Source organism: Papio anubis, chromosome 14 (assembly GCF_008728515.1).
Source record: "Papio anubis isolate 15944 chromosome 14, Panubis1.0, whole genome shotgun sequence".
NCBI classification, from domain to species: domain Eukaryota; kingdom Metazoa; phylum Chordata; class Mammalia; order Primates; family Cercopithecidae; genus Papio; species Papio anubis.
Genome location: NC_044989.1, coordinates 42,509,012 through 42,533,878, shown reverse-complemented (window position 1 = coordinate 42,533,878; position 24,867 = coordinate 42,509,012). Strand labels below are relative to the sequence as shown.

The window sequence follows — 24,867 nt, the reverse complement described above, 5'->3', positions numbered from 1 at the left end:
GATGTTTATTATTTTTATGTTTCATATATTGTAGAGATGGGGTCTCATGCAGGCTGGTCTGAAACTCCTGGCCTCAAGCAATCTTCCTGCCTCAGCCTCCCAAAGCACTGGAATTACTGGCGTGGGCTACTACAACTGGCCTTCGTTTTTTTTATTTTTATTTTTTTGAGATGGAGCCTTGCTCTGTTGCTCAGGCTGGAGTGCAGTGGCGCAATCTCGGCTCACTGCAACCTCTGTCTCCCAGGTTCAACTGATTCTCCTGCCTCAGCCTCCCAAGTAGCTGGGATTACAGGTGTGCGCCACCACACCCGGCTAATTTTTGTATTTTTAGTAGAGATGGGGTTTTGCCACATTGGCCAGGCTGGTTTCGAACTCCTGACCTCAGGTGATCTGCCTACCTTGGCCTCCCAAAGTGCTGGGATTACAAGTATGAGCCACTGTGCCTGGCTGCATCAGGCCTTATTTTTTATTTTCTGTCCCATACACACTAAAATGTGGGCTTCACAGGGCAGGAATTTTTGTTTTGTTTTCTGATGTATTCTGAATACATACAATAGCATGTAGCAATAGGCAGGTGCCCAATAAATAATTGTATGAATATACATAACAGATAAGAACAACAAGTATATTAGTGTGCCACTTAAGAGATTAATTCTCCAGATCAGATCGAGGACATTCCTGATTAAGCATTTAAACATCCCACCACTTCAGGTTACTCAGCTCACTTAAAGACCCTACCTGCCTGAGTGCGTTCCTATGGCCACCACTGTGCCACTTGGATGAAAATCTGCACAGTGTCCTGGTTCCTAGAAAAGAGACAGACAGCTGTTGGGGAGTACATGAGAAAGTCTCCCTAGATCTATGGGGATAGTGGCAAAAACATCTGAAAATAACCTGTTTCATATAAACATAAAATTTCCATCAACTTTGTAGCTAATGAGAAATAACACGCGGCTATGAGAGGAAAAAGAATTTCTGAGCATGAAGGGGATATGCTGGCAGAGTGGTGAGGGAAAGGGACAACCAGCTTGTGGCTAGGGAGTGGAATAATAATAAGGATAACAACAACAAACACTGGTACAGTTCTTTAGCATCCACAAAGAACCTGTATCCACCTTTTGGGCTAGAGAAGGTGGATGTCTGGGTTGGGTAGAGAGAAAATACAGTAAGAGACCACTCAGAAAGAAGACAGTACAGCCTGTTGGTGAGTAGCACTTACTGAATCCAACTGCAACGCCACCCGAGGCACAAATATTTCCACAATAATTAATGCTATATAGATATGTGAAATCTTTATGATTTTACCACTGAAGCTGATGGACAAATTGAGCTTTTACGCTGCTAACTTCTTTTTATTTATTTTTTATTTTTTGAGACGGAGTCTCGCTCTGTTGGCCAGGCTGGAGTGCAGTGGCGTGATCTTGGCTCACTGCAAGCTCCACCTCCCAGGTTCACGCCATTCTCCTGCCTCAGCCTCCCGAGTAGCTGGGACTACAGGCGCCCGCCACCACGCCCGGCTAATTTTTTGTATTTTTAGTAGAGACGGGGTTTCACTGTGTTAGGCAGGATGGTCTCGATCTCCTGACCTCGTGATCCGCCCGTCTTGGCCTCCCAAAGTGCTAGGATTACAGGCGTGAGCCACCATGCCCGGCCTAACTTACTTCTTTAAAATCGGTTCATGTTCACACTTTAAGACTAAACACTACCCTCTTATCTCCACCCTCTTTTACTAAATCATATGTTTACATTGGTTTGAATCAACACTTAGTCCTTTTTACTTTGCTGCTCTCAACTTTCAGTGTGAGGAGTTTCTGTGGGGAGGTTAATAATCACATCTTGCTTCACTTACATCTACCAGCCTGGTCCATTCCAGCCTGTGTTCCATTGAGTTCCACAGGCACACCTGCCTGTCCTGAGCACATGTCAAGAGCAAATCTTTGAAGGGATGTGTAGCAAGACCCCAAAGCTCATCTGTATGACCCTGAAAATGAAAGACACTCATTGCTATAAAAACCAAAGAACATAATAAAAAATATTCAGTTAATGGTTAATATCACACAGCTTACCTGTACTTCTATTTGGAAGCCATCATTAAATGTTCCCCGTAAAATAAAGTTTCGTGATGTGCCTACTAAAAATTGATCTGCCTTTCCTTCTGCTACAGCTCTGATTGTGCCATACTGATCAGGAACCTAGAAAAAAAAGTGTAAAGTCACCATATACATACTAACATGCATTAATTACTACTCGAAGCCTGCATTTATAGCTGTAAGCAATTATGAGGTAATTATGACAAAAGCCCAAATTTGAACATGGTAATCTTGTACTACTAATAATTTATTTGTCCAGACAATTACATTTTATTATACTGAAGTTATAATAATTATCAACACTCTTTGCTTCAATTAATTTTAAACATGTATTTTACATGATTTTAGGAGTTAAGGGTTAAGAATAGGGAAAAAAGGCTGGGCGTGGTGGCTCACACCTATAATCCCAGCACATTTGGAGGCCAAGACAGGTGGATCATCTGAGGTCAGGAGTTTGGGACCAGTCTGGCCAACATGGTGAAACCCCATTTCTACTAAAAATACAAAAATTAGCCAAGTGTGGTGGCAGGCGCCTATAATCCCAGCTACTCAGGAGGCTGAGGCAGGAGAATTGCTTGAACCCGGAGGCAGAGGTTACAGTTAGCCAACATTGGGCCGCTGTATTCCAGCCTGGGCAACAGAGCAAGACTCTGTCTCAGGAAAAAAAAAAAAAAAAAAAAGAAAAATGAAGTAAGTTCTATTAGATCACATGAAGAATGTGGTTGGGTTTTGTTACTTATTAGTTATATTAGTTACATTACTTTGGGTAAGTTACTTAGCCTAAGAAACATTTTCTGTAATATGAGGATAATAATACATGCCCTACCTACTCTTGATTGTTGTAAGGATCAAAATATAAAAATATTCTCACCACAAAAAAATGACAAATGCATGAGGCAACAGATATAATAACTACCCTGACTGGATTACTATACAGCATATCTGTATCAAAACATCAGATTGTATCCCATAAATATGTTCAATTACAATGTGTCAATTAAAAAAATGTAATGTGGAATTTCTTTGTAAATTAAAAAACAATATATTGTAAAGTATTATAATAATAGGACTCCTTGGGAGAGCAGTTTCGTTTAATGCAATACATGGAACAATCTCAGTGAACGCTGTGTTAATACATTTAATAATAATCTCAAAGAATGATTCTGAAATAATGAAATTACAAATCCCACTTTACAAAGTGGGATCTAAAATTACTCCTATAAATACAAATAACTGAATTCTAAGAGTAATTCAAATTTATGTTAGAAATGGGAAAGGAAGGAATGAACTAGACTGTATAGCTTTTAATGACAAAGGATATGAGTTATCTGTGAAGAAAATAGTGATGGAAGTTGCATTTTCAGTATGAACTGAAGGTTGTGATTAAGCAACTCTTTACTATCCATCTTCTTGGACATAAAATCCAAGAGCAGTACTATCAGAATCCTCTTTTTAAGAGGATTTTCCAGAAGATTTTCTCTGGAAAGAATGTTACATGTAGAAAAAAAAAACACTAAGCATAAATCCAAAATATAAGTCACCAAAAAAGAGAAGAAAAATTAAACTTTGTGACATTTGCTCTGGTTTTAACAGGCAAATTATTCTGCCTAATCTTTAAAAATATTCTTTCAAATTATTTTGTTTAATGGTCTTTAGTTTTTTTTGAAAAAAGTTATCTTAAAGGCAACAGCAAACTCCTTTCTTGAGGGAAGGAAACGAAATTATAAGAATTTAATAAGTTTGCCAGAAAAGTGTAGTTATCTTAATGTGGGACAAAATACCTGAGTTTAGAGTATTTAATATTTTTATATTCCGTTTCCATCCTTACCTCTATTTCTCTTTCAGGATTCAGATCGTGATCCCACAGAATTATTTTTCTGTCTTTCCCTCCTCCAGTTAATAACATCCCATTTCTCATCTGACAAAGTGTGAACACACTGCCATCATGAGCTTTGATTTGTTTGCTGATTTGATATACACCTAATATGAGGGAAAAATAAAAACACTAGTGATAATACTTTTCACCAGATTTTAGTGTCTATTTGGAAGAAAACTTCAGTAGAACTAGAGTTAACAATCAGAATGTTCATATGACTCAATCAAAAACCTACTTTCAGCAAGTCTGTGCAAAGCAGGTAGTAAAGCTTAACGCATAATATAATCTTCTGCATTTATGTCAATATTTATTTACTCTGAAAATATTTCAAAATATTTTCCTACAAAAAACCAAAGCTAAAGTAGTGATAATTCCACAGACACAAGGGGATATAGCATAGGTTTCCGAACTTTACTATCTCTCATAATCATCTTGTATGGTAGACAGAGTAGGTATTACTCTTCTGATTTTAGAGCTCAAGACATAAGAGGTACAGGAGCAGCTTAGGGGATACCACATAGTTAGCTAATAACAAAGCTGTGACTAGACTCAAGTCTCCCACCATGATGTTCCTTTAACTTTGCAAAAACATCTTTGTTTCCTTCTGAGGTAACAGTCACAATGTTTAACATTGTACAACCATTGTTAACACAGAGGCCTTCTGCTGTGCCAAGGAATACTCCCCTTTATTGCTGAGATACAGGAGCACTATGGAAGTTATTGGGACAAAGGTAGGCAGTGGATACCTGTAGCAGTGGCTTTTGACCTACTAGCAGAGAATAATTTCAGTATTTTAAAAATTAATTCAGCTGTACCAATGTGATGGCTAAATGACAGCCCAGTTTTCTTGTATACCCATAGCACACTTTGTTAAGTACCCAGGGAGTGACCAATGGGGTACATATAAGGTATTTTAGGCAAAACACATGTGGTTTTTAAATTATATTTTGCCCCCTTTTAAGGGTGAGGATAAGATGATAGTACTCATACCTTTTTCTTTGGTATTCATAAATGCCTTCCTCAGAGAAGCTCTTTAGCTAGATAGGCTAGCAGAGCAAGAGTGAAGCTTTCTGGAAGATGATGTCCGACAGAATTAGTTACCAGGTTCAAAATGGGAAGTTACAGCCTTATTGAAATATGGCTACATTAAGTCAATAAATAGCCCTTAGTCCTCTTGAAAAAATTCAGGTTTAACAACTATTCATTTTCTAAAACTGTTCCTCAACTGATGAATGGATTTTAAAAACATAGTATATCTATATTTAGATATAGATATACTATACAATGTGGTATCACTCAGCCATAAAAAGGAATGAGGTATTGATACATGCTACCACCACATGGATGAACCTTAAAAACATAATGAGAAGTGAAGGCTGGGCGCCGTGGCTCACACCTGTAATCTCAGCACTCGGGGAGGTTGAGCGGGGTGGATCACCTGAGGTCAGGGGTTTGAAACCAACCTGGCCAACACAGCAAAATCCCATCTCTACTAAAAATACAAAATTAGCCAGGCATGATGGCACATGCCTATAACTCCAGTTACTTGGGAGGCTGAGGCAGGAGAATCGCTTGAACCTGGGAGGCTGAGGTTCAGTGAGCCGAAATTGCACCACTACACTTCAGCCTGGGCAACAAGAGTGAAACTCCGTCTCAAAAAACAAACAAACCAACCAACCAAACCAAAACAAAAACAACTAAGTGAAAGAAGCAAGTCATAAAAGACCACACATTGTATGACTCCATTTATATGAAATGTCCCGAACAAGTAAATCTATAGAGACCTAAAGGAGATTGGTGGTTACCTAGGGGCTGAGGGGAGGGAGAAATGGAAAGTGACTACTAACGGGTACAGGTTTTTTTTGGGGGTTGAGGAAAATGTCCTTAGGTTAGATAGTGGTAATGGCTGTACAACCTTGTAAATATACTAAAAACCACTGAACTTTAAAGGGATACTTCAATAGAGTAGATTTCATGGTATGTGAATTATATCTCAAAGCTGTTACTGAGACTGTTCTTTTTTACTATTTGAGCTGCTATTATATTTAACAAATTAACTAAAATTTCTAAGGCTTTGGTATCCTAAAAAAAATTCTCTCAGCATGAGTATGCTAGTGGTACAAATACTTAATAAATGGGTATGTACGGCAGGGAGACAGGAAAGGGCCTGCTTGATTTGGAGGACAGCTTGCCTAATTCAGCAGAGGTGGTAGTAGAACTCCAACAAATGTGCTGTTCAGGTCAACTGTCTCCACTTACGCCAACGTTTCTCATCTAAAAATACCTTTAAAATTGAACAACACAATTGTGTTCAGTGGGATAGGCAGACAAGTATCTATCTCTGTTCTGATGTGACCATGAGAGTGAGGACACCTGAGAGATGTGAATTTTCTGAGAGTACTACTGGCTTTATTTGGACATTAAAAATAGAGAAAAGCAAATTTTAGGCTTATTTCCCTATGCATGGTCAAACTAACAACAGTAGCCTGAAGGCATCATATAAGAAAACACAAAAAGCAGAGGTGTGGGAGTTTCATAGTTCTCCATTAAAATGTAAGAAAATAAAGTTTTTCTATTCTTAAGTCCACTGTCCATATTTCGAAACATGACAAAAACCTTGTTAAACACTTAAAATCCTCCCAGAATGATGGAAAACTAGAAAATAAAAAATAAATATGAAGAAAAAAATGCTTCATCAGAAATAAAAATACTCTATACAGTGATCAAGTCAGTGAGTCCTTCTCACTCCAGGAAAGTTATTTCCTGAGGTGGACCTAGTATCAATTTAGCTTAAAAAACTCAGTGATTCCAATTTAAACAAATTATCAGTTTCCTTTATATAACATTTACCTATAAAACAAATTTATAGCCAAAGATAGCTTTCTTATGGGCCTGTATTTCTGATATTCCAGTTGCCAAATAATGTTTGAAATCCCTGCCAAGCAAAATAATTACCCTTGAATTTAAAAAACCTACTCTGCCTTCAGGCTTACTCATATGGTCAAATCTATCCAAACTTAATCACAAATCTCGCCCTTCTCATCTCTAACAGAAACAAAGCTTCCATAAAAAGCTTCCATAAAAGTTTACACTGCCTGCCAAATAAAGACGTTTGGAAGGCTTTCTGTGCCTGTTTAAAGAATCAAATATTAGGGAGACTTTGAAATTTATGTTGTATTCTTAGCAACTGGGCCAATTTGATTATTTGGAGAACACATAAAATGGCAGTGTTTCTTAGCTCCTTTGCAAGACTTAAGAATAGTGAACATTTTAATGGTTCTAACTTCCACTTACCCACTTAAAAGATTACAAATTATTTTGCATAAGAACAATTTCAGTCTCTTTCATATATGTAAGAAACAAATAACAAAGACCTCATACCTACTTAAGAAATAGAAAATACTAATTACTTGAAGATTCCCATTAATTTATTAGGAATAAATGGTTTGGAAACAAGAAAAAAAATATAACAGCACTTTTAAGACATAAAATACAGTTTTGGTTTGTCTCCTATTTACAAAAGTAAAAGGATTAGTTGTGAAATTACACTTCTGCCATTCAAAAATGTCCTTTAATCAGACATGATGTCACAGTACACTCAAATTTTGGTTGGTAAGACTGCCACAGGTGCAGAAATGTCATAGTTGGGAATATGTAAATTGGACCTACTGAAATCTGGGAGCAAGAATTAAAAAATGGAAACTCTGGGCACTTATTCTGGTCTGGACTTCCATTTATTTCACTGCGCTCACCAAATCCTTCCCAGCCAACTGAAAACCTCAAATTCTTAGCAACTTAACCCATAATAGGGTTAAGTCATGTGGCAAAGTACAAGACAGGCCATTTCATGTGCCCAGCAATTTACAAGATTGGATTTCCTGTTTCCTGTTTGTGCATATGTAGAGAGGCTAAGCCACAAATTTTTCAAAGACCAAAATAAAAACCTCTGAACCTCTTCTTCCTGTCCCCAACCTGAACACAAACATTAACACTAACAAAAGGGTGTATTTATACCCAAATTCTGCTCAGTGTTGGAGATTCGTGAACAATTTAAAAGTCACTGTTTTAATATACTATGCTGTTCCTGGCATTTCTGATACTAAGTAAATGTGCCCAGGAAAGAAAAATGAGAAAAAAAGAAGAGAAATAAACAGGAAAAGTAGTTAATATATTGTCGTCGTAACTCTCTTTTTTAAGAACCCTCAACCCACTGCCATTCTTCTCGTATGTAAATTTTGAATCTAAACTGAACGGAAGAGGCTAAGAATATACAGCCAATGATTGAGATCAGGGTCAACGGTAATACAATTTAAGGCTTATTGTTTTAAACTTCTTAATATGTCTAATTCAATTCAACAGCTGAGCTTAGAAATTCAGGTGAATGGATTTGAAAAACATTTAATTCAAACATTAATTTAGTAACAGACGGTCCCTGACTTATGTTGGTTCAATTTATTATTTTTTGACATTATGACAGATTTATCAGGATATAATGCCATCCAGAAGTCAAGGAGCATTTGAATATATGTCCTAAAAAATACAGTACAAAACTCTGTGCAGTCATAAGAAAATAGTAACATGAAATTTAAATTCCACATTTTGGTGAAAATAGTGCTTTCATCAAGACTATTCAACTTTTGCTCCTACATTGACACCCAAAGTTAAGATGAAAGTTATTTCCTTAATGTTTGACAAATAGTTTTCAAACAGCTAGTTTATGAGTTTATTCCTTTTTTCTCCCCTCTCCTATTTTATCACATGGCCATGCATTCTGCCCTAACAGATAACCCAGAACCAGCTCAAGGGAGAGTGAGCCTCTATACTTTTTTAACTAACATATATCATTTCTTTCTAATTATTAATTTCCTAAAGGGAATGGTTCAGCGTAGTCAAATGTGGATTATATAAGCTCAATAAATAACTGGATAAATAATTTCATTAAAAAAGATTATGAAGAAGGTGAAAACAAAAGGTATGTTTGTGACTTGCTCATATTGTTACACTGCAGCTCTTTCTCTCCTGGTCTAATAGATGGGACTGAAAGAGCACTATGTGAGAATTTTAAGAAGTGAGTTTAATATAAGAATACTGTACCTTTAGGTCCTTTCCCAGGTGTGGGCTCTACAGTAGTTTTGCTCCATATAAGCATGACTCCACCTGAGTCTCCAGTAAGAACATCTCCATTCCCCAAGAATGCTAAACACTGCACAAATTTTGGCTTTTCATATTTCTACAAGGAAACAATGAAAATTTTCAATTTTCTTTTTGCCATGACGACTTGATGCTTACTCAACAATTTAAAAAATTAAAGATTTATATACTTAATGACATTAAAACAATCTGATCCTTACCCCAAAAATTCCCTGTTTTCTTGTTAGTGAATTGCCACTCCAGGTCCAGAAGAAAATATGAGATTTACCGCACGTAATTATAGTATTTGCATCTGTTGGGTGAAACTCCACAGCCAAAACAACTTCATTTGTTGTCTATGAAAAGGGAAATAAAACTTTAGATGAATGTATATCCTTATCTTCTTCAAGTATCAATTCAATTACTGCTACTGACAACGATAGGGAAAGATTTTGAGAAAATGCCTCTTCTTCCAAGATAATTTTCCTGAAAAATTTTGATAATGTATTTTTGGGATGATTTAAATTTGATGTCCTTGTATTATTATATCACCTTTTGTGCTACTTATAAAAACTCTGCATTAGAAAGACATCTATATATATATCTTTAACTTTTTGCACATGCCAGAAAAGTACATTTAAAACTATCAAATCTAAGAGCAATGTACATTCTTCCTTAAAGACACTGCTATTTGTATTAAAAGAAAAAAAAAAAGAAACTGTCTTATCTTTCTTTGTACTATTATCACGGGGCATTTATTCATGCAATTTTTTTTTTTTTGAGATGTAGTCTTGCTCTGTCACCCAGGGTAGAGTGCAATGGAGTGATCTCGGCTCACGACAACCTCTGCCTCCAGGGTTCAAGGGATTCTCCTGCCTTAGCCTCCCCAGTAGCTGGGACCACAGGCACCCGCCACCATGCCCAGCTAATTTCTGTATTTTCAGTAGAGACATGGTTTCACCATGTTGGCTAGGCTGGGCTCAAACTCCTGACCTCAAGTCATCCGCCCACCTCAGCCTCCCAAAGTGCTAGAGACTAGGACTAATTTAGAGATAGGTCCTTCAGGCTGAACTCTTAAAAAGTAGATTTAGAATGGTCACTACTGATTCCTACGGAAATGAAAACAAAAACATTCCCAGAGAGCTTTTATGCTCTTTTCCCTCAAAAAATCTAGCAAAGACAGGTTTTAGGTTTAAAAGATTTATGGTGGACTAGGAAGAACACAAGCATGAGACTCAAGAAGAAATTACTAGTTTTTTCATTAAAATGATTTCAATTGAGGATATTATTCTAAAACATTGTATTTCTATAATTTCAGTAAATCATAATTCTTACTAAATTGATATTTTATAGTAAAATCATCTACTCAAACTTAACAGTGAGGTGATACCTACCTACATGCCTGTAAAGCTACTTATTAGCTAGTGTTTATTTACAGAGTGATCATTAATGTCCACTTTTTAACTTAGCAAAGAACTTTATGTGTATGGAAGCATTTCCTCTTGGCAAAACAACATGGGCCAGGCGTGGTGGCTCACGCCTGTAATCCCAGCATTTTGGGAGGCTGAGGTGGGTTGATCACGAGGTCAGGAGTTCAAGATCAGCCTGGCCAAGATGGTGAAACCCCATCTCTACTAAAAATACAAAAAAGTAGCTGGGCGTGGTGGTGGGCACCTGTAATCCCAGCTACTTGGGAGGCTGAGGCAGAGAATTGCTTGAACCTGGGAGGTGAAGGCTGCAGTGAGCCGAGATTGCGCCACTGCACTCCAGCCTGGGTGACAGAGTGAAACTCCATCTCAAAACAAAACAAAACCATGATAAAGATGATAGTCTTATGAACTGAGTTAAAAATAATAAATTTTAGGTTATACCAATAAAATGACACTTGAAAGAGTTGTTTTCAATTCTTTTTTTCCCCCACAGTTCTAATATTTCCATGAGTTTTACATTTCTGTTACTTAACATTTGGGCTTAGGGGCCTTTGCATAAGCACATAAATAAAATTCAACTAATAAAATCTAATCTAGGCCAGGTGTTGTGGCTTATGCCTGTAATCCCAATGCTTTGGGTGGCCAAGGTTGGAGGATTGCTGAGCCCAGGAGTTAGAGATCAGCCTGTGCAACATAGTGAGACCTGTCTCTACCAAAAGTAAATTAGCCGGCGTGGTGGTGTGCCCTGTAGTCTTAGCTACTTGGGAGGCTGAGGCTGGAGGATCATTTGAGCCCTGGAGTTTGAGGCTGCAGTGAGCTGTGATTAAGCCACTGCACTGCAGTCTGGGTGAAGCGTGAGACCCTGACCAAAAAAGGAAAAAAAAAGATGAAGATAAAGTACAGCATATCTTGCTTGTTATATAATTTTCCAGTGATTGAGTAGTATGGAACTATATATATATTTAGCAAGTCTAAGTAAGGTTTAAAGATTAACTGAACAGTCTTTAGTTCTCACTCAGACAAATCAAAACTACTTGACAGTTAAATCTTAGGCCAAATTAAGATAATCAAAGGGTTGTAAAACTAACAACAAATATTCCCAGTATACCCATCATGCTAGTGATAAGACAGTCAAGATATAAACTGAAGAACTCTATGAGTTTAAATCATTTTGCGTATGAGTATTGCCTTACAGGATATTATAACTTCTCACTGATATATAATACTATATATAACATCATATATATAATATATATATAACACTATATATAATATATATGCACACAGATTTTAAGTACATGGCGCAATAAAGTTTTACAAATTGAACACATTGCTATTCAGCATTCAGAACAAGAAACAAAACATTAGTAACATTCCATAAATACCCTAGATCCCCTTTCCAGTCACTATCCCCTTCCCCTATTTAACCATTATCCTCCTGACTCTTAGCAGTAAAGGTTAGTTTTCTCTGTTTCATTCAAATGGAATTATACACAACGCATTCCTTCATGTCTGGGTTATTTTCTTAACATTTCATTTGTAAGATCCATTTGTGTTGGTGCACATAGTTGTACCTTGTTCGTTCTATTTGCTCTATTGTATTCTTTTGTACGAAAATATCACATTATTGACTTATCCATTCTCCTGCTGATGGGCAGGGTAGTTTCCATATTTTTGGCTACCATAAACAGCACTGCTATTTGCGTTCTAGCAAACACATGTATATATTTCTGCTGAGATGAACAATTTGGGCCAGAAGGCATGCATATGTTCGACTTTAGGTTATGTCAAATAGTTTTCAGAAATTCATTAAACTGTTCCTAAATTCACTAAGGAACAATCCACAAAGTTCCTAAATTCACTAAAATTTATCTTTCTGCTCTAAAAGTGTCCTTTCCTCCATGTCCCACAAAACTCCCATAATCCAGAATACAGTTGCCAACGCCTAAGAACTGAAGAGATAATATGGTTATATCAACTTATATGCCCAGCAGACTGTGTAAGAGTTCCAGTTACTTAGAATCCTCACCAATCTTAGTATTTTTGTCTTTTTCATGTAAGATATTTTGGTAGGTGCACAGTGGTATTGAACTTGAGTTTTAATTTGAATTTCTTTGATAATTAATGAGGTTGAGTACCTTTACATATGCTTATTAATCACCTGGACACCCTGTTTTATGTAGTACCGGAAGTCTCTGGCTGTTTAAAAAACTGTCTTTTTCTTACTGAACTATAGATGTTTATATATTCAGAATATGAGTGTTTTGTTGGAAGTATGTATCACAAATACTTTCTCACGCTCTTAAAGGTGTCTTGATAGGCTGGGCCTGGTGGCTCACACCTGTAATCCCAGCACTTTGGGAGGCTGAGATGGGAGGATCACTTGAGGTGAGGAGTTTGAGACCAGCCTGGCAACATGGTGAAACTCTGACTCTATTTTAAAAATACAAAAATTAGCTAGGCATGGTGGCGCATGCCTGTAATCCCAGCTACTCAGGAAGCTGAGGCAGGAAAACCACTTGAACCCAGGAAGTGGAGGCTGCAGCAGTGAGCCAAGATCACGCCACTGCACTCCAGCCTGGGTGAAAGAATAAGACTGTCTCAAAAAAAAAAAAAAAAGGCGTCTTGATAAAGAGAAGTTTTTAATATGATTTATCTTTTTCTCTCATTACAGTTAGTACTTTATATGCCTGTTTAAATCTACTTATAAAGGTGTTCTGTATTTTCTTCTAAAAGCTTTACTGTTTTTTACCTTTCATGCTAAGATGCATAATCCATCTAAAACAGATTTTTCTGAAAGCTGTGAGGTAGGGGTCAAGGCTACTTTTTTTTCACATGAGTATCCAATTAATCCACCACCATTCACTGAAAACATTATTCTTTGCCCACTGCATTGCCACCTTTGGCATTAGTCAAGCAACTGATTTGTGTAACCTGTTTCTATATTCTCTTCCATTGATCTACGTTTGAACCACAATATCTTATAATAAGTCTTCATATTTCATATTTTATGTACTTTAACCTTATTCTTTTTTTGTTTTTTTTTGAGACAGAGTCTGGCTCTGTCACCCAGGCTGGAGTGCAGTGGCGCGATCTTGGCTCACTACAAGCTCTGCCTCCCGGGTTCATGTCATTCTCCTGCCTCAGCCTCCCGAGTAACTGGGACTACAGGCGCCTGCCACCACATCCGGCTAATTTTTTGTATTTTTAGTAGAGACGGGGTTTCACCGTGTTAGCCAGGATGGTCTCGATCTCCTGACCTCGTGTTCCACCCGCCTCAGCCTCCTGGGATTACAGGTGTGAGCCACTGCGCCTGGCCAACCTTATTCTCTTCATTCACAATTGTCTTGACTACTCCCTATTCCTTCCCCTTCATATTTCCACATATATTCAGTTTGTCAACTCCTATGAAAGCTGAGTTTTGACTATGCTGAATGTATAGCTCAATATGCAAAACTGACATCTTTATTGTCTCCTATCCATGATTATGTAATATCCCTCCTCTTTAATTTCTGTCAGTAAGGTTTTTAAGTTGCCTTACTTTTATTTTTATTTTGAAAATTAAAAAAAAAAATTTTGAGACAGGGTCTTGCTCTGTTGCCCAGGCTGGAGTGCAGTGGCACAATTTCAGCTCACTGCAGCCTCAATCTCCTGGTCTCAGTTGATCCTTCCACCTCAGCCTCCCAAATAGCTGGAACTACAAGTGTGCACCACCATGCGCTGATTTTTTTTTTTTGTTTTTTTGGTAGAGACAAGGTGTCATTATGTTTGCCCAGGCTGGTCTCAAACTCCTGGGCTCAAGCGATCCTCTGGCCTTGGCCTCCCAAAGTGATCGGATTATAGGCGTGAGCCACAGCACCTAGGTCCTTACTGAATTTTAATATTAATTTTTTATTGTTTTTCATGAGAGGTCCCACAAGCTCGGGTCATCTGGGCTGCCCTCGCCTTACTGAATTTTAAACTTACATAAATTAAAAAGTTATACATCCACTCCTCAAATCCTTGTGACTTAAGCAATGATGGAGCTCATCTACAATAGAACAGGTCTATTTACAGTAGAATAAGGTCAAAACAGGGAGAAGAGGAGAAGACAGTCAACCCGTAATCCAGTCCCTGAATCAAGGCATTTCTGAGTCAAAATCTCCCTCTGACCTTTACTAGAGGCTTTCTCTTCCTCCCTAAACAGGAGTCAATACAACCTCTGTTTTGATTAAGTTAACTTTATTTTTATTATTTTTTGAGACGAAGTCTTGCTCTGTCACACAGACCGGAGTGCAATGGCGCAATCTTGGCTCACTGCAACCTCCACCTCCAGGATTCAAGCAATTCTCTTGCCTCAGCCTCCAGGGTAGCTGGGGTTAAAAGCACCCACCACCACATCTGGCTAATTTTTTTTTTTTGTATTTTTAATACAGATGGGGTTTCACCATGTTGGCCAGGCTGGTCTTGAACTCCTGACCTCTAATGATCTACCCACTTTGGTCTCTCAAAGTGCTGAGATTCCAGGTGTGAGCAACCATCCCTGGCCAGATTAAGTTAATTTCAATTGTTTTGCAGTCGCTTGTACTAGCAAGTGTTATAATGCAGATATTTGGGACACGGTGTTTAGAGAACTTCCTGACTACCTGGATGTGAGAAGTGAGGTAAAAAGGGCCATGAATGATGTTCAAGTTTCTAGCTTAGGTAGCTAGGTGAAATGCGGTGTCAATCACTCTGGTGGTTGGGGGCTAGGAAAGATGATTAGGTACAGATTTGAACATATTGATTTTCATTTGTGGTAGAGGACATTCAAATAAAGATGTCTACGATGCAACTAGAAATATGAGTTAAACCTGTTAGAGATCTGGGCTGGAGATAACTGATATGGGACTCAGCAGATAGAAAATGAGGCCATGAGAGCAGCATATAGTATCAGTGGAGCATCTGGAATAAAACTCTGAAGAACACCAACATTTAAAGTCCTGGAAAGGAGATCAAGAAATGGCCAGTAGGAGGAAAACCACAAGACTTCATCTGGTAAACCTTACTACGAAGAATCAAAATTGATATATTTCATTTTCATGCAACTTCCCTATGTTTCAATGTTAAATTAGTCTGAATAACTGGAAGTCAATCTATATCTTCATTTATGTGTTTTAGTTTGAGGTTTTCTGACAACTTACATTCCTTTTAAGTACAATCAAATCTACTTCTTTCAAAATGTTAAGTTAAACATCATATAATCTTTTTGCCCAACAAGCTAAAAGCTTGAAGCTTACTCAAAACAAAACTGTTAAGAGAGAGGAGTTGGAGAGAAATGTGATGTTATTTAAGAGTATGGCAAATATTACACAGACTTTTTAAAGCCATTTTGTCACTTTGAATCTTTAAAAAAGCCTGTCAGAGGGAGAAGTCCATTTCTGGCTCATATAAACACAGCTTCAATGCATTTTACATTCTTCTCTTGCAATTTACAGCTTGATCCACACAGAGATCAACCCTTGTACTGTAAAGAGTTACAATGCAATTATAGCAATTATAAATGCTATAGAATTTTCTAAAATAATCCTACAAACATAATTAAGACCAAAAAACTTATCATAAGCCCTCCAGTTACATCAGCCATATTCCTACTGAATTTTTCCTCTAGATTTCTAAAACTTTAAAGATGGAATGAAATTACATATTTTATTAAAGAAGAAAACCAAGAAGAGTGTTCAGTCTTAATTTTGAGATCAGACATCCATCTACTCTGGCATTTCAGGAGTATAGTAATGTCTGAAATATTGAAATTGCTTCAAGTTGCTTGACTATTTTATCTTGTATAACTATAGTGTTAATATCTTAAGGATTATGACAAATCACTAAATTTGTTGAATTTGGCCAGATCTGCTTTTGCGGCTTAAGAACAGATTGTTCCAATACCGATATAGTTCCAAATACCTGCAAAACAAATAATGTACTCTAAAAAATAATACTCAGTTTTTAAAAAATTTACCTTTATTTCTGCTCCTTTTGCTTTTTTCTGCCAGTCCCATACAGTAAGCATATGTTCATTGGAGTCATCAATAACACATAAATGAACACCTGAATCCTAAAGAAAAATCAATTAAAGGCATTTTAAAATTCACTGATAGGGCTGACATTCTAAGAAAGAAATACCATATTATTAAAACTGCTAATAGGAAGATAACCCAAAATCCTTTAAACTCATCACTCTTTGAAACATAATGCACTATTTACCCCAATTATATTTTCCTCAAAAATATAAAGATTCTTTTAAAAAATGTTCTATTTAAATCCCCTCATCCCTCCATGTTGGTTTCCACTTGCCATCTAGTCACTCCTGTTATTCAGAGATAGTGACTAATTTTGAGGCTATCCTAGTCCCTTCTGCATCTTATGCTTCCTTCTTGCTGCCTGTATTAAGGTATTTTTCCTTGTGGTAGGTAAGAAGAAATGTACATAATTTCATAACTTTGTTCCTCACTAAATTTTGACAGTTTGACAGAATAAGCTAAAATTCATGGCTATTTTAAAGTTTGCTGATTTCAGTTTTCTGTGAGATATCTGACTTACATTAACACCAATAAACAACCTAAGTAAAATTATAATGAAATTCCTTTTTTATAATGGAATTTCCTATTTTTCTGAAACCATTCTCATTCACGTATTTTAAGTCTCCCAGTTTAAGAAAAATAACTATAGATGATATTAAATGATTTTTTAAATAGTAGCATTTGTGAAATATGCTTTACAATGTTATGGAACACAGAAACATTGCAGGGAAGAGTGAGAGGCACTGAGGAAGGGCAGAGCTTACTCTCTTCTCCTCTTTATCTTTCTCTTAGCCTAAATTGGAATATTATCTGAATTAGAAAAGACAGAGTCATGAGGCAATACAAGATGGTCTTAACACTGTAACAATGGTTATCAACAACTGGACGACAGCACCTGCTGTAGAGATTTATGGGAGAAAATAAAGTAGCAAAAGTATTTCCTTTATGACCTCTTATCTCCTTTTCTAAATGTCTTTCTCCCAATTCCTGACTTGTTAGACCCTTGACATTCAGTGCCTTCAAGCTAGCAAAGTTCCTAAATTCACTAAAATTTATCTTTCTGCTCTGAAAGTGTCCTTTCCTCCGTGTCCCAGAGAACTCCCATAATCCAGAATATAGTTGCCAACGCCTAAGAACTGAAGAGATAAAAATAAGTGTTTTTATCTATCTTTGAAATTAAAAAAGTATATATCCTAAAATACAGAAGGTTACCTGTATACTTTATAATCACAATGACATACAATTCAAGAAAAAACCAGAATGTTTAAATGAGTAAGATTTTGTCTTATTTTACCCTTGGAATAAAGCCTCAACACTTAGAAAAGACCGCTAGGGAAAATTTTAAACCCATGTTGTCATCAATTCAAAACCAAGATAATTCATGACTTTAGGAAATACAAAGGTTTGATTGTTTCTGCTGCTCAAATATGACGTTAAGAAAAGCCAATATTTGCACAGAATTGGCCCAGTTTCCTGTGAATTTTTAAAATAGATCTTTTCTATGATTCAAGGTAAGGCAAAAATACATCCTATTGCTTGTCTAAAATTGTACTTTGCTTTGTATATATTCCTCTAACCACTTCCTGCTACTACACGGGAGCTCTACTTCAAGGCAGCATAATTACGAGAATAATTAAAGTAAAATATCTTGCATCCTAACTAAACCAAAGTACTTTAGCACTCAAGTTGAAATGCTAGCCATTTAGCAATAGGTAATATGTTAGCAATAGCTAGCAGCTCATTTTTCAATTCAGGATTATCGTTTTATGGACACATAAACACACAACTGAGCTTAACTTCTTTCCTGCTTTTTTGTTCAGCTTGCTTACTTCTCTAAAAATTGTCACTTACTGCTTTTGAAAAATCCAGGCATCCTACTCCACGCTCAAAAGTGCCAAGTCCAATAATCTGCAGTGTGGACAGAGTAACAGAATCCCACACTCTGACGTGGGGTTGTAGAGGCTGCAAAAACACAAGATAGCAGGGCTAACTGGACAGGTGGATGCAAATAAATACCAATAGCACACAGAACTAATGCCATTTAAAAAAGTAATAGGGATGGATAAGCTTCTACTAAAAAATTACTAGACTTAGACATGCCCCCAAATAAATCTTAAGTAGGTATTTTCTTATACTGTGAAAATAACAATAGCAGCAAATAACTTGTGTATTTACTATGTTACACATACTATTCTAAGTATGACACATATTAATTCATTTAATCCTATGAGCTATAGGTACACTATTATAATTATCATTTCACAGATGAGGAAATTGGAATACAGAGATTTAAATAACTTGCCCAAAGTGATAACGCTATTAAAAGGTTGAGTCAGCCAGGCGCAGTGGCCCACCACACCTGTAATCCCAGCACTTTGGGAGGCTGAGGCGGGTGGATCACGAGGTCAGGAGATCAGGACCAACCTGGCTAACACAGTGAAACCCTGTCTCTATTAAAAATACAAAAAATTAGCCAGGCATGGTAGCACACGCCTGTAGCCCCAGCTGCTCAGGAGGCTGAGGCAGGTGAATCGCTTGAACCTGGGAGACGGAGGTTACAGTGAGCCAAGATCGTGCCACTGCACTCCAGCCTGGGAGACAGAGTGTGACTCCATCTCAAAAAAAGAAAGAAAAAAAAAAGGTGGAGTCAGGATTCTAATTCTAGGCAAATTTGCTCTGGATACTTTGCTTTTAGCATTACTAATCTTCATTCCTGAGAAAATAACACTTTTTAATCAATGTCCAATAAACTACTAAACAGCCCTTAAACAGCATTTGCAACTGGAAGGGGTCTTAGAAGTTATCCAGTAGAAACCTTCCACTCCTCTGAAGCCTGAGAACGTCATGAGTACAGTCATACATACGTTACTCAGTCACCATTAATATTCACTGTTGATCCTTAGAAATAAGGTATTTGTTATACAAACCAACTGAATAATATCAAACAGTAACTGAAACTCTAAGTCGTATCAGTTCTAGTCACATATAAAATCAAGAGTTAGCTGGGCATGGTGGCACACACCTGTAGTCCAGCTACTCACTCAAGAGGCCAAGGCTGGAGGATCCCTTGAGCCCAGGAGCTTGAGCCCAGCCTGGGCAACAAAGTGAGATTCCACCCCTATAAATAAATAAATAAGTAAGTAAATAAGGATCAACAGGTCCTTCAACTAAGGGAAACTGCAGTATCTTCTGGCAGACACTGGTAAGTTATTTTATATAAAGAAAAATGTAATGAGCATATCAGTTTTCCCATTTTTATAGTAAATAGTTTAAGGGAGAACACATTTTTTAGAAACAAAATTTATTAGTATGACTCTGTCTTTTAAAGTGTTCTTATACACTAATGTTTTTTCCATGCTTATACTAGAAATTCCTCAGTACTTAAATTTCAAAAGAATAAAACAAATGAGTTGTGGTTAAAATTACAATAGATTCCACTCTAACAGCAATGTCTCTAGGTACAGAATGCATAACGCTATGCCACTCACCCTTCCATCTTTATCCACGCCAGCTATCTGTCCAGTTGCAATCCTAATTTTGTCAGGATGTATAGCAAGGCTAAAAAGCAGTATTAAGAATGATTTTAAACACAGGAAACATGAAACAGCAGAATACCTTTGTATCGACATTTTTCAAATAAGCAGTTTTTAATCATTAAAAGAACACATTTATCTGTTTTCTTTAGCAAATCAAACTAATATCAAATATCTGAAGATTTCTGAATTTTCAGCTGTACTTTTTATTTGTGAAGCTGCACAGATGAATGAAACATTAAGTTCAAAGAAAATATTTATTTACAACTGTGGCATGCTAATGAACTGTTTTCATTTGTTCAAGTTCCTTTTTAGTCCATGCACATAGGCATATAAATCACATGACTTTATTATAGTGAAGATGCAATATTGTGCTGTGTAATTTTAATCTATTAAAGTTACAAGCATTTTTTCCTTTTGCTACATAATCCTCATACGTGCTGACTTGACAGCTCTTCCATCTTTTAGGCCATTTCTTACTTTTCAACAAAACAGCAATGAGCATCTTCACACATAGTGCCTTCAACCTTTTAATTAGTTCTTAGTGCTAAATTCTTGTAAGTCAAACTGAGGCAAGGAATTTTTAAATAGAAATGGGAAGTAGTGTAGCATATGTACCTAAATTACTCACAGTACGTATACAAGTGACTAGCAAAATTTTGAAAAAGACATCCTTATGTCCGTATCTAGACTCTTTCAACAATGGTTGAACACTGTGAACATTCTCTTGTTCTTAAATATTTGTACTTAAGAATACATCAGAGGAATATTTACATATTAATACATAAAGTGCTTCCTCATTCTTTACAGCTTAAATGGTGGCCTATAGGTAGGTACACCACAACCTCACCAGTAAGTCCCCAACTGAAAAATACTTAGGCTGTTTCTAATCTTTATCACAAACAATGCTGCAGTAAATAGTTTTGTACATACATTATTCTGCGAGTGTAAAAGGCAATATTTTAATCAACTCCAAAAGTTCAATATCTATGCAATATTCTAATAGTCATCTATTAATTTTTTTCTAGATAAAGATACAGGTGTCAGAATAGTACAGACATAAAAGCTTTTAAATGTTAGAAAACATCCAGTCAGTCCTTGGATCTAAGGGGGGAAAAGGGTAGTAAATTTAAAAAGTTGGAAAATATTAATAAACAGTAAATAAATGCATTTAACTAAAAGGTAACAAAATAATTTAAAAGAATGCCTAAGCATTTAAAAGGAATTCTCACATTTGTAGTTTGACATCCTATGGCATACTTACGATCCTTATTCAGCTATTTCTTTCTTTCTTTCCAAAAGAATAAAGCTTCAAGTCTAAAATTGATCTACATAGGACAAATCCTCAATAAATATTAAGTAACCAATAATCACTTTCAGAAACCTGAAAATGTCCAGTCTGTCCTATATACATTTCATACTACAGACCAGAGAAGAGAAGGACTGTAAGACATCTGAGAAAGCAGAAGAGGTTCCAATCATGATTTATGGAGGATGTGTTTTGTTGCTGCTGATACCACACCACCATTTTGGAGGTCTAAAGTCTTTTTTTCTTTTTAAAATATATTCAACAGATGACCCATAATATTTTTACATTCTGAGCTTTCCACAAGAAATCACTTTCAACAAAACCCAAATTTAAAAAATACAAAATGAGGGTTTGAAAGAACAAAAATCAACCAATGTTAAATGATACCAACCATTTCACACAGTCTGTATGACCCAGATAGTGTCGTTGAGTTCTCTCCTCATAATTAAATAGTACTACCACTGATGCAATGAAATAAACTATTTCCCCGGTCGGAAGAAGGTAAACATTAGCTCTACAGTCCTTTCCTCGATAACCATATCTTAATAGAAAAAGAGTCAAGGTTTTAAATAAACACAGTTTTCAAGGTGTTAACAGATTTTTCATGTATACTTATAGAATTAGGAAGGTACCATGAAGAAAACTGAACTAGAACTAGAAAACTCATGTCCTGGATGGGCAGAGTGACTCACACCTGTAATCCTAGCCCTTCAGGAGGCCAAGGTGGGAGGATCACTTCAGCTCAGGAGTTTTTGAGACTAGTGTGGGCAATAGTGAGACCCCGTCTGGACAGAAAATAAAAAAAAATTAGCCAGGTATGGTGGCCCATGCCTGTAGTCCCAGCTACTTGGGAGGCTAAAGTGGGAGAATCACTTGAGCCCAGGAGGTCAGGTCAAGGCTGCAGTGAGCAAGATCGTGCCACTGCACTCCAGCCTGGGCCACAGAGACACTGTCGCCACCCGCCCCCACCCGCCCCCACCACCTGCCCAAGAAAAGGAAAACTCATATCCTGCCATTAGCCCTAGTGCAACCTAACTCTTTTAATATGTTTAAATCTTAGCTTCCTCATTTACCAGACAAATATATATTAAGATCCTAATGTGTATCAAGCATAAAGGTGAATATTCAGTTCTGAACAAAAAAATGTAGGGCCTGTCTCTGGAGCTTATCCTCTGGCAAAGAAAACAAATAATCACCAAATATAAAATTACAAATTATGGGAAAAAACCAAAAAACGGACTGCTAGGAGAAAGCCTAAATGGAAGACCTAATTTAGGTAGAGAGAAAAAGAGAGAGAAGGGAGGGACCAAAAGAAGGCCTATCTGGAAAAGGGATATTTATGCTGGACCTACCTGATAAATAAGGAATAGCCAGGAACAGTTTGGTAAGCAGAATGTTTGTTAAAAATATGTTGTACAGAATTAAAGGATTGGTGAGTGTGTCCAAGCTGATACCCGCCTAAGGAGGGAATAATGCAAGGGATGTGGGAGGAAGTATAGGAGAATGGAGGCAGACAATGGAGTTCAAACTACTAGTTCTTTTTTGTTTCACTGAGTTTCTTGGAGGTTCTAAGAGAAGTGAAAATTTCTAGGTGAAATTAGGAAAACTCTCCTTTAACAGTTAGTCATTTAAAAAAAAGTCTGGCTGAAAAGTTAATTCTGAATTAGAATCAGCCTTGTTAATGTGAGGTTACAAAATGCTTAACTGATGTTTTCTTATTTAATTCCTACAGCAGCCCCTGTGAGGTATGGGTTATTAACCCCCTTTATAAGTAAAGAAAGTTAAGGTTCACAGGGAGTAAGTGGCAGGGCCAAAACTCAAACACTAGTCTTCCAATTCCAGTCTAGTGCCTTTTCTAGCATACCACAAGTACCTGCCACGATGTTCGCAAAATATTGTTTGTCCTTTCCAAAGATATAAACTTTGATGGCTTTAAATTGCTAACAGCAAAGAATTAGAGATAATATCTCCCTTTTTTGTTTGTTTTTTGAGACAAAGTCTTCCCCTGTCGCCCAGGCTGGAGTGCAATGGCCTGATATTGGCTCACTGCAACCTCCACCTCCCGGGTTTAAGTGATTCTCCTGCCTCAGCCTTCCGAGTAGCTGGGATTACAGGTGTGTGCCACCACGCCTGGCTAATTTTTTGTTTTTATCTTTAGTAGAGACAGGGTTTCACAAAGTTGGCTAGACTGGTCTTGAACTCCTGACCCTGTGATCCGCCTGCCTCAGCCTCCCAAAGTGCTGTGATTACCAGCGTGAGCCACCGCGCCTGGCCTGATGTTTCCTTTTATTTAAGTAGCTGTTACTTTTTTTTTTTTTTTTTTTTGTATAAAGACAATTTTGACAGAGAATAGGTTAAGTAATTTGTCAAACTAGAGACAAAGCAAATGAATTTGCTGTCATGGTAGAGAAGGATACGCCCACTCCAGTTTGAGCTTCTCAGAAGGCAGTTCTGTTCTGATGTCATCATAGTTGTCAACATCAGAAGGAATGAACATGGTAATTGGCCGACCGCGCATAAACATTTTAATATATTCTCCTTCTGTTGAAATACAAGACAAAAGTTAAGTCATACATATTTTCTGTATAGTCATACAAAAGTGGATTATTAATGCGATACAATAAAAACAAGACAAAAATGACTACTTCAAAGTTTTAGCCTCATTATATACAATTGTTTTTGTTATATGGTAGTCCTGTATCCATGGGGGATTGATTTTAGGAACACCTTCCTCAGATACCAAAATCCATGGATGCTCAATTTCCCGACACAAAATGGTATTTGCATATAACCTGTATATTTTAAATCATCTCTAGATTACTCATAATACGATGTGAATGCTACGTAAATAGTTGTTATACTGTATTGTTCAGAAAAGAATGACAACAGTCTGCATATATTCAGTATAATAGACAATCTTTTTCCCCAAATATTTTCCGCCCATGGTTGGCTGAATCTGTGGATGCAGAACCCATGGATACAGAGCGCCAACTACATTATACAGCATATAGAAAACAAAGTGATATTATAAGGTCCTAGTCCAAAACATCGTAGGGGAAAAAAAAAACCAATGGCCATCTCCTTAACTGAGAATAATTTTTTCAGAATTAAAATATAATTTATCTAAGTTGACACATTTCTACAAGAAGGCCAGGAAGGCTGAGTAGAAAAACACAAAAGAAAATTTTGTGACAACAGTTTTCCTAACACTTGAAAAGAAGAGTGAGATTATTTGGATAGACAACAACCATGTCTACCACACTACTGGATGAACTTACAGATGTTAAATGGCGTAAGTTTTTCTTATGCCAGGAAACAATCAACAATAAAAAGGCCACCTACAGGAGAAAATATTTGCAAGCCACATATCTAATAAAGGGTTAATCTCAAAAATATATAAGGAACTCAATAGTTAAATAACTGACTTTAAAATGGACTAAGGACATTTTTTCTTTTGTCTT

At 36.9% G+C, this 24,867-nt stretch overlaps 1 protein-coding gene across 6 annotated transcripts in view; it reads right to left on the bottom strand.

Moving 5' to 3' along the window:
* The window catches only part of EML4 (EMAP like 4), a 160,953-nt gene that overhangs the window by 24,041 nt on the left and 112,045 nt on the right, over positions 1–24,867 (bottom strand). For all 6 annotated transcript variants that reach the window (XM_017947459.3, XM_017947461.3, XM_017947457.3 and 3 more), the window contains 11 exons: positions 23,824–23,947; positions 21,798–21,947; positions 20,053–20,122; positions 18,416–18,526; positions 16,504–16,599; positions 9,318–9,452; positions 9,061–9,196; positions 3,919–4,070; positions 2,067–2,192; positions 1,850–1,981; positions 739–806 (listed from right to left, as the gene is read on the bottom strand). In XM_017947459.3, the coding sequence (XP_017802948.1) occupies positions 739–806; positions 1,850–1,981; positions 2,067–2,192; positions 3,919–4,070; positions 9,061–9,196; positions 9,318–9,452; positions 16,504–16,599; positions 18,416–18,526; positions 20,053–20,122; positions 21,798–21,947; positions 23,824–23,947 (1,300 nt within the window). The remainder of the gene's footprint in view (positions 1–738; positions 807–1,849; positions 1,982–2,066; positions 2,193–3,918; positions 4,071–9,060; positions 9,197–9,317; positions 9,453–16,503; positions 16,600–18,415; positions 18,527–20,052; positions 20,123–21,797; positions 21,948–23,823; positions 23,948–24,867) is intronic.